The sequence below is a fragment of the Cibotium barometz genome, chromosome 1, assembly GCF_041138505.1.
Source record: "Cibotium barometz isolate CiBa-2024 chromosome 1, ASM4113850v1, whole genome shotgun sequence".
NCBI lineage: Eukaryota > Viridiplantae > Streptophyta > Polypodiopsida > Cyatheales > Cibotiaceae > Cibotium > Cibotium barometz.
The window spans coordinates 14,729,258-14,739,694 of NC_141046.1; the positions used below are offsets into that span (position 1 = coordinate 14,729,258).

General features: G+C 47.1%; 1 protein-coding gene across 2 annotated transcripts in view; it reads right to left on the reverse strand.

Moving 5' to 3' along the window:
* The window catches only part of LOC147641638 (uncharacterized), a 67,362-nt gene extending 61,788 nt beyond the window's left edge, over window positions 1-5,574 (reverse strand). The window contains exons 1-3 of one of the 2 annotated variants that reach the window (XR_015265608.1): window positions 4,855-5,574; window positions 4,493-4,662; window positions 3,622-3,809 (exon numbers count right to left, since the gene is read on the reverse strand). Coding sequence is in view for 1 of the 2 variants with exons in the window: in XM_086796455.1 (XP_086652581.1) it covers window positions 3,622-3,809; window positions 4,493-4,662; window positions 4,855-4,993 (497 nt within the window). In the remaining variant the exon portion in view is untranslated. The remainder of the gene's footprint in view (window positions 1-3,621; window positions 3,810-4,492; window positions 4,663-4,854) is intronic. The other variant, XM_086796455.1, reaches the window with a different exon arrangement.
* Between the last annotated feature and the right edge of the window lie 4,863 nt (window positions 5,575-10,437).

The window sequence follows — 10,437 nt, forward strand, 5'->3', positions numbered from 1 at the left end:
TATGTGAGCCCACTTCGAAGAGATTGATGACTCTTCAAGGGGAGATCTTCTGAAAGCTTCATATTGCTGCTTTGGCTTCTGCTGATAGTGATTCAAAGATGGATCTTTCTCATAACTGTTGTAATCCTGAGAATGTTTGCGACGAGCATGCAGAGGCTCGAACGAAGGTATTTCATGTCTGGTGGTCTCTACAGAACTGTGCTGAGGACAAGAAACCTGTTGTGGGTGTTGTACGCCGAGAAGTTGCTTGCCGGGAGCTTGAGGAGGCTTTGGCTCACCATGGATCAAGTGTGACGAAAAAGTAGCCAGAGAAGGCTTCAAGAGTAGTTGAAATGCCTTCATTTTGATTGCGCTAGTAAGAACCATTCAATGGAACATGTGCTACCACGAGCATACGCGCCAAAGAAACCTTGGAAATAGACAAGGTAGCCGGAGAAGTGTGAAAGGTAGTCAACATGCATGCCAAGAAAGCCAGGAAAACCCACGAACAGCCAGGAGGAAGGGCGCCTAATCGCTGGGAAGAGGGAGGCGAACAAGAACAAGGCGACATCCTGACAGCCGGGTGGTGGTTTTCGAGTCGCCCACCGTAGCTGTTCACACCAGCAAATCCCAAACGGCGGCCAGCGCACGCCCAGCGGGTTACGCACGCCTGTTGGGTTTGTTTGGGTTTTTTTTTTTTATAAAGTTCCACGTGGCAGTACACTTATTAATGTTGTGTATTGGTGTTTTTTTTTGTTTTTGATTGAAGGTTGACGCTTCGAAGGCCGTCGCCGCCGGGTGGAGGTGACGCTTCGAACGCTGAATCGCCGAGTGGAGGTGACGCTTCGCTGAATCACCGAATGGGCGCTGCAGTCACTGCATATAGTAGCACACCAGGTATGAGTGGAGGTGACGCTTCTCCACGCTCAGCATATAGTAGGCAGCCACGCTCAGCAAACAAGAGCGCCGGTTGGCAGCAACCAAGGCGAAGAGAGGGGGGCTCCATAGTCAGCAGCGAAGGGGGCAGTTCCTGCCATGTTGCGAACGCCACCGGCAGCAGGGAGGGAGGGCATTCCGGAAATGGGTCCCTCTCTGCTATACACACAACACGTGTATATGGGTGTGAGACCTTGTGTACTTGTTTACATTGCTACAAGCAAAGATTCACGCCAAGTCCGCCATCGCTCTGCTTCTTCCATACAACACCGAGAGGAGAGGTGGATGAGGGAGTGCCGCGGAGAGGGTGAGGGCTTCACAACCCACGGGTAGGAAAAAATTTGCTCTGATACCACTGTGAGGATTATGTTGTTAATCCTGCATATTGTGTACTAATTACTACTTAAGTAATTAACTTAGAACAAGAACCTTCAGGAGAACACTTGAGAGAAGATTGAATTGACTTGTTGTTATTAAACTGAGTACAATAGGTCTCTTATATAAGAGATGAAGAGACACATTTGAAGAGGCATGTCCTTTGATGAAAGGACATGACCTTAGACGAAAGGGTACAACTTTTAGGCTAAGGGATGTGTCTAGTCGATGTAGAGGCACAACCATTCACTAAGGGATACAACCATTCGTCGAAGAGATGTGGCTATTCGATGAAGAGGTACATCCTTTGACGAAGAGTCGCAACCAGTCGAGGGTAGGGGTTCCCTTTGGCTGGTAACTCTTTGCATCTGCAACAGTAATCAGCAATGAAGAGAGAATCTGGTATATAAACACGTCACAATCGTGACACTTTGACATTGAACTTGAGCAAAGATGTATTTTTCAAGCTTTTGTAATGTTTTTATTAATTATATATGTATGTATTAAACCCTAAAACCGAAACTCCGTTTCCCCGTTTCTTCCCGAAGGCCGAAACTCCGAAACTCCGTTTCCCGCCGTGCTCCGCACCCCCGTTTCCGAAACTCGTGGAAACTATGGAGCTATGTTACAAGAGAATGGCCATCGAGTTGCTTACATGTCTCGTAGTTGATCACTGCAGAGAAGAATTACTCGGTCTATGATTGGGAACTCCTTGCCGTGATCCAAGCCCTAGAAAACCTTTGAAACATTTTCTATATGGGCACGACTTTGAGGTTTAAACTGATCATCAGGCATTGCATGGGCTTCTGATGATGTCAAGCAACTTCAGCACTTTTTTGACGTCAATGTCATGTTGCTCAACTATAGCTGAAAATACTAGTATGTCATCCAATAAAATAAAGAGACACTTTCCAATCAAGTCCCTAAAAACATGTATCATCACGCGGTTAAATGTTGTCGGGACGTTTGTCAACACTAAGGGCATAACCACATACATGTATTGGGTCTGTTTTGTTACGGAATGATATCTTGGAGATGTTCCCGTCGACAATCTGTACCTGATGGTATCCACTTTTTAGGTCAAGCTTCGAAAACAACTTGGTTCCATTCAGCCTCTCTAAGACATATTGACTGTCAGTTTATTCTGAGCACGATAATCCACACAAAGTCTAAAAGATCCATCCTTTTTCTTGACAAAAAAGGATCGCTACTGCAAAAGGAGACACACTGGAACTTATGAAACCTACTTGCAACAATTCTTGGAGTTGGCAATCCAACTCCACTTCCATAGCCTTGCTCAAGCGATACAGAAACTTGCTCAGTGGTTCCGAGCTTGGGAGGAGATCTATTCTATGATCCTCCGATCTAGTCAGGGAGACTACTCATGTAGGGCCTGGTACTTCTTGGAAGCACTGGTAATTGTCAACATAGATCACCTCACAATGTGCACCTTTCCGCATTTCTCGTTTAACCTACATGTGGCTTGTGAGAGGAAAGGTGGTATCCTTGATGGTCACAGGAGCCTTTGACACATTTCGGAAAATTCCAAAAGTGTGCCATTCTCAATCAATGTCTGGATGGAACTTGTGAAAGCAAAGAATCCTTAGGATTATGTCTGCTCCTACAAGAGGGGCAACCAACCCAGACAATTAGCACTATCAGCCATAAAAAACCATCGAACCAAGAGCGTGGTTACTTTCTGTACCAAGGAAGATCCTCAAACAGTCAAACAAACTAAAAGGTACATCTTAGCCAAGGAACTCACACCACCAGCACAACTCAAGCAAAAGAGCGAAGAAAGACTGGAGAAAGTATGAGCAGCCCGCAAGATGGGCCAGTGAGCAGTCTACCACGGCGGCAGGCCACTACTGGTCACCTTTGTATCATAAGTCATATTTGGCCTTCGCTGCGAAGTTGATTGAATCCTCTCTCGCTCTCTCTCTCTCTCTCTGTTGGGGGGGCAAAGGGGGGGGGGGCATGGAACATCTCTATCTAGAAAATACTGTCAGTGGATAAAAGGGTAATTTTATCTATGAATTTTTCATGAATGGATATGGCAAGCTATTCTGTCTTATGAGGGAGCTTGGATTTCAAGTACCCTTCTGTGAGCAAGTTAACATTGGGTGCTAGTAATGAATATCCACAAGGGTATGGAAAGAGTAAAATCATGCACGGTGTAAAATCCTTGGTAATATTTCATGTTCTTTAAAAAAACCCTCTAGGGATATGCATACAGTGAAGATGCATACAACGAAAAGAACAGTGCTGAGGTTCATCTTACATTGTTTATGTGGTGATGCCTTATTGAAAGAGAAGGGGTGATCTACTTACACTGCAGCCCCCGTGAAGAGAAGCAAGAAAAGCAGAGGGAAGAAAATGCCGCCTTGATGGCGCCCCTTCAGCCTGTGTCTGCAGCAGCAGCAGCAGCAACAGCAACAGAGAAGCAACAAATGGGCCAACCCTATTACCAGCCAGACAGCTGCTAGAACAAAACCAGGGGCACCAGTAAACCCAACCGACTGCAAGTTCAAAGACCCAAAAGGGAAAAAAAAAAATCAGCCTGCTTCTTTTCTTTGGTGTGTATATTATCTAATGTTAAGGGGCAAATTAGTAAAAATTCTGTTTTTCTTTCATGGTGCACTTTGTAGTGTGTTTTTGGACTACCTTTGTAAGAGGCAAGCAAGGACTCGTTTTGCTTCAAAAAAAACATCTCTCTCTCTCTCTCTCTCTCTCTCTCTCTCTCTCTCTCTCTCTATATATATATATATATATATATATATATATATATATATATATATCTGTGTGTGTGGGGGGGGGTTTCCACATCAGGCTCCTAATGGAGCGATCCTCCCATTCCCTGCACTTCCGTCTGCGACATTAATCTCTCTCTCTCTCACACACACACAGGGAGCGGAGCAGAGCACAGCACAGCACACAGATATTATTATCTTGCTTATTTTTCATTTGATCTAAATAATAGATGGTTTCAGCTGTGGATTAAAAGATTTACTTGAGATTAATGAAATAACCCAAAAACACAAACATGTGTGTGTTTTTTTTTTGGAGGGGCGGGGGGTGTGTGTGTGTTTGTGCGTGTGTGTGTGTGTGTGTGTGTGTGTGTGAGAGAGAGAGAGAGAGAGAGAGAGAGTGTGTGTGTGTGTCACGAAAAATGCGATGTTACACAAGCAACGAAAACACTCACTGCCCAATAATGTTCATTTTTAATGTCCCAGCCTTGATCGTAGATTTGGAGAGCGTTGAGAGGATCTCTTCTTTCTGTTCGATCTTGAGCCAGAACAAGATAGCTTCTTGTAACGTTCGGTTGGGAAGGGGATGCTTGCATCAACGCGCGCCCATGTCTTCTTGGCCATTCTAAAAAAGAACACAAGAAATTATAAAAGATTTAATCATATGAGATTAAGCAAATAACCCCTGCCTTTAGCTACAGCAGATTATAGATGCAAGTCAGAAATTGATGATGATTCGCAATATCCTTCAGTTTTTCCTTTAAGAAAATTACCCTCATTGTGATCTATTGCTTAAATTGCAAGGGAAAACTCTTACCTTGAATTAGTGATGATGGAGCTTGCACACTCCCTAAACAGCCAGCGATTACAGTGCAGGGATTGATGTTCAACAGCAAGAAGAAACAGAGCAGGTTTATTACAATTCTACGGATAATGCAGAGCTCATTTAGCTTCATTCTACTTAGCTTAACCTTGCTAATTTTCGCCAAAAAATAATAATAATAATGCTTCAGTATTATTAGTCCCCTCTGTAAAGCTGTGACCTTCTTTTGAAGAAATTGGGGAGAGAGAGCGCATGGAAGTTTGGGAAAACGAGAGCTTTAAAGTATATTTAGCAAGAATCCACCTATGATTAAGAAATTGTAGAGAGAGATGGTACTAATAAGGCTCGGATTAATTGGAAGGTAAGTATAAAAAGCACCGACTAAAAAGCCTGTCGTCCGTCGCTTGTGCCGGCGGAGTATGACATTGACGATTGAAACAGGGTGGATAGCGAATTTGGGCCGGCCCTACACACCACGACATGAACACTTAACTGTGAGCTTTTCAGCTTTCCCTATCAGTTGGAACTTCCTGCGGCCTGCCACAGCTACAACACAACACGACGGAGATTGGACGCCACAGCCACGACACAACACTGTCGTTCGTCGCCGCACGTCGTATCTACGAAAGAAATGTGGCGCCGTTCACGGGGTTGACAGACTGACACCCACAGTGGGGTTTTACACATCATCCAGCAATACCCATCGGACGCGCAAGGGGACCTGGACAACGCGGCGGCCATGATCCCTCGTATTAGAGCACGGTCATTAAAAAACTCCACAAACCAGCTTTTTTAAATCTTTTTCAGAAAAAGCAAAGGAAAGTCACCAAAAGTAGGTATTTTTAATGGATGCATTTCACTAAAAATACACAAAGAGCTACCATATACCCTTAACCTCCTCCTCCATTTCTAAATGAATGCCTCCATCCAAGGGAAGATCTAATAATCGTTTGTGACTCACATTTTCCATGTTTTGAGAAGCTATCTCAGATGTGGTGTGAGAGAGCTCATACCACCCACTTTGGTGCCTGTATTTTAGGTAGCATAATCTCTAGAGCCACCTTAGAAATTTGACAAGTGTGTGATAACTATCGTTGTCACCACCTCTTAACTTGCATAGAGATAATGGAATTCAACATAATCATAATCAGAGCGTAATCAATGGCTAGATTCTTGGCACTCTATATCATGATTCATATGGTGTATACATTCTAGTGAACGTCTATATTCTTGGGACTCTATATCATAATTCATATGGTGTACACATTCTAATGAATGTCTAGATTCTTGCTTGACACTCTATATTATATATTATTGGCTATTGTCCTTAACCGCGTGCAAGTTAAACTACTAACCTTCAAAGATACCATCACTGAAGATGTCGAAGACCATGTGCGACAGTTCCTCACTATGTGTGACTCAAGAGGGCTCAACCGAGATGATGCACGCTTGGTCTTGTCCCCGACAATGCTAGAAGAAAGTGCAAACTAGTGGTACAATCAATTCCCCGCCAACCACTTCCCAGATTGGGCCACCCTCAAGCTACAGTTCTTGGCTACCTTTCAGCCTGGGAACTACTTTGACCTCATAACTCAAGAGCTCAACCAACTCTCCATGAAGACGAGGGAATCAGTGGCCCCTAACTTGTCACAAGAGCTAAAGTTTTGGTTGCTCGGCTACCCCAAGATCCTAGAAACTACACGCTGCAACAGTGGGTGCTTCGTGCACTCCCTACTCAAATGGCAATGAAGATGAGAGAGACCTTTCCACCCCAAGGCACCCTCCAAGACTTCCAAGACAGAGCTACACAACTAGAGAATGCTTGCCTCATGGCAGAGCGCAGTACCTCTTGGTCCTCACTTATCTCTGGCATGCCGTCGACTCCCCCAACGGTTCCTCTAGCCCTGACGGTAGCTTCTACATCTCCTTCCATGGATGAGCTCGCTAAGCTCAAGAAGGAGCTTGAAGATTTCAAAAGGTCATAGCAGAGGATGCAACCATGGGAGCACTGAGGAAGGAGATCAAGCAGCTCGAGGCCAAAGATCCCAAGACGAGTCCATGGTGCCCGGTATGTAGTTCCCAAGACCATCTTCCAAGTGATTGTCCCACTAAGAAATATTGCTCATTTTGCTCAAAGGCGGGCCATGAGGACAAGGAGTAATATGCAACAACAACTTAAGCAAGGTACCACCCCACTTAATCCACCATACCCAACCCAAGGTTAGTAATTTACATTGGGAGGCAATGTTGGTAGAGGCAAAGGTGGAAATCGCCCTTCCTCAATTATGTGGTTTGAGCCAAGAAATAGAAGAGCAACTGCTAGGGTTGGTCTAGCATTGGGTGGATTCAAAGGCAACTAGGGGTGAAGTCACATCTAGTGATAGTGGGTGACGGCCCATGCAGCAAGCAAGGGTAAGCCTCACCGCCCCAAGAGTGGCTAATCACCACATGAGGGTAACAGTCTCTGTGGGAGGAACTCAAATTACAGGGGCCATTGTGGATGGTGGTTTTGGTATTAACATCATGCCTGAAGCTACTAGGAAAGCCTTGGGTCTTTGAATTATCGAGCCAGCTCCCTTCACTAGCAAAGTGGTAGACTAGAGGGAAGTGATGCCCTTGGGACTAGTTAGGCAAGTTCCGATCACTTTTGAGGGTTTAGTATTTGAAATGAATTTTGTGGTGTTAGACCTCCCACCATCTAGAGGGACCTACAGCTTGCTCATTGGAAGGCCTTGGTATAGGGAAGCTCGGGTGATCCATGATTGTTGGTGCCTAGAAAACTTGCATATCCCTAACCTGGAGGTGATAGTGACCTTGCCCTTGGAAAAGGGCCCCGATGCGAGTGCAAGGGGCACTTCCCTACATGACACGATTCCCATTTGGGAGGGAGGAACCGGTGATGAGGAAAAGCAAGAAGAATGGCAAGGATTACCATTGGAGGAGGCTTGGGGTCCATTCAGCTTAGAAGGAGACATGGCAGAACCTCTATGAATTGGTTACATTCCATTCAGCTTAGAAGGAGACATGGCAGAACCTCTATGAATTGGTTACATTCCTATGAGGAGTTCCAGTGTGCAATATGGTGGACATAGTGAAGTTGGACCCAGACCCCATTCAAGAGGTGTCCCCAAGAAGAAGAGCTCTCAGAAGAAGCAGTAGTGCGAGATTGGATAGAATCCTTGCTTACTCTGTCCTCCTCCTCTGTGTCTCAACAGGAAGCAATAGAGGTCATAGGTCTAGGAGAACCAGAGTTTTCTAGACAACCTAGAAAGAAGGTCACCCGCAAAAGGAGAGGCGGGCAGAGCACCTCAAGACTAGGGAGGAAGCCTTGCTAGTAGAAGAGATACCTGCTGGCTGGATGGAGGAACGCATTGGTGATTTCCATCTGGACATAACCCCTGCCCATGACCCCTTATCTCTCCATCAAGCAGCACTAGGCACAGCTCCTCTTCCAACCACCACTTACCACGAAGAGGTGAGTGCATTGAACCTGGGCACAATAGAGGAGCCACACCCCATCTTAGTGGCAGCTTGGATCAGGGAGGACCCTTCCACTCTTCAGAGAATCACCAACTTTTTTAGAGAACACCAATATGTGTTTCCATGGACCTATAAGGATCTCCCAGGGATAATTCAGTCATTTGCACTCACAAAATTCCACTAAAAGAAGGTAGCCGGCCAGTCAGGAAGGGCATCACCACATGAATACAAAATATTCAGAAATGGTGATGAAGAAAGAGCTGAACAAGATGGAAGAGGCCGATATTATTGTTCCCATCGAGCACTCGAAGTGGTTATCACCTATAGTGGTGATTCCCAAAAACAAGATCAACAAGATCAGGATATGTGTAGATTTCAGACCCCTAAGTCAGTGCACAATCAAAGACGGGTTTCCCTTGCCCTTCATAGAGCGGGTTTTGGAAGATGTGGCTGGCCATGTGCTCTATTCCTAGGATGATGCCCTTTGGTCTTTTCAATGCCCAAGCCTCTTTTAAGAGGACCGCCACAAAGATTTTCGAGGAGTATTTGAATGATTTCTTATGCATCTTTTTGGATGACACTCTAACGTAAGCGGGAAAAAGGGAATGCCAAGGGTGGTGGTGTTCATGAATTGCCAGGTATAGGGTCTCCGCCTCTAAAAAATAAAAAACCCCCATTTTGGTATTTTTTCCATTACAAAAAAAAAAGAAGCCCCCTCTAGGTATTTTTCCCACAAAAAACAAAAAAAATAAAACAAAACAAGAAACACAAACCAAAAGAAAAACAAAAAAAACATCTCTCTCTCTCTCCACCCCCTTATCTTTGTCCCTCACCGACCACCCCCTCTCTCACCACCCCCTTATCTTTGTCCCTCACCGACCACCCCCTTATCTTTGTCCCTCACCGACCACCCCCTCTCTCACCACCCCCTTATCTTTGTCCCTCACCGACTACCCCCTCTCTCACCACCTCACCTCACCCCACCGACCCCACTGACCACACACCCCCCCCCTTATCTCTTCTCTCCCCTATCGCTCAATGTCACCCCCCTCTCCTTCTCCCTCATGTGCAGCCCCCCCCTCACTCTCTCGTGCGTAGCCGACACTCACTCCCTCTCTCTCTCCTTCGTGCACCCAGCCCACCCCCCTCTCACTCGCACACACCCCCCCTTATCACTTCTCTCCCCTGTCGCTCACCGGACCCCCCTCTCCTCTCTCTGGCGCAAAACCAGCCCCCCCTTGTTTCACTCCCCATCGATCCCCCACACCCCCCTCATCGACCACTCCCCACCCTCTCCATCCCCCTCTCCCTCTCACTCGACCCCCTCTCCTTCTCTTTCTAGCGCACAGACCCCCCACGCCCCCCTCACCAACCACTCCCCACCCTCTCCCTCTCACCCAACCCCCCTCTCCTTCTCTGTCTGGCGCAAACCCCCCCCCTTGCTTAACTCCCCACCCTCTCCCTCTCCCTCTCGCTTAACCCAACCCCCCTCTCCTTCTCTGTCTGGCACAACCCCCCCCTTTGCTTAACTCCCCACCCTCTCCCTCTCCCTCTCGCCTAACCCAACCCCCCTCTCCTTCTCTCCCTGGCGCAAAACCCCCCCTTGCTTAACTCCCCACCCTCTCCCTCTCCCTCTCACCCAACCCCTCTCCTTCTCTGTCTGGCGCAAACCCCCCCTTGCTTAACTCCCCACCCTCTCCCTCTCCCTCTCGCCTAACCCACCCTCTCCTTCTTCATCTGGTGCAAACCCCCCCTTGCTTCACTCCCCACCGACCCCCCATGCCCCCCCTCACTGACCACTCCCCACCCTTGCCCTCTCACCTGACCCCCCCTCTCCTTCTGTTGTTGGCACAACCCCCCCCCTTTGCCTCACTCCCCACCAACCCCCGCTCACCAACAACTCCCCACTCTCTCCCTCTCACCCAACCCCCCCTCTCCTTCTCACCCCCCCCCTCTCCTTCTCTCTCTGTCAAACCTCCCCACCAACCCCCCCTTGCCTCACTCCCCAACAACCCCCCCTCACCAACAACTCCCCACTCTCTCCCTCTCACCCAAGCCCCCCTCTCCTTCTCTCTCTGTCAAACCTCCCCCCCTCGT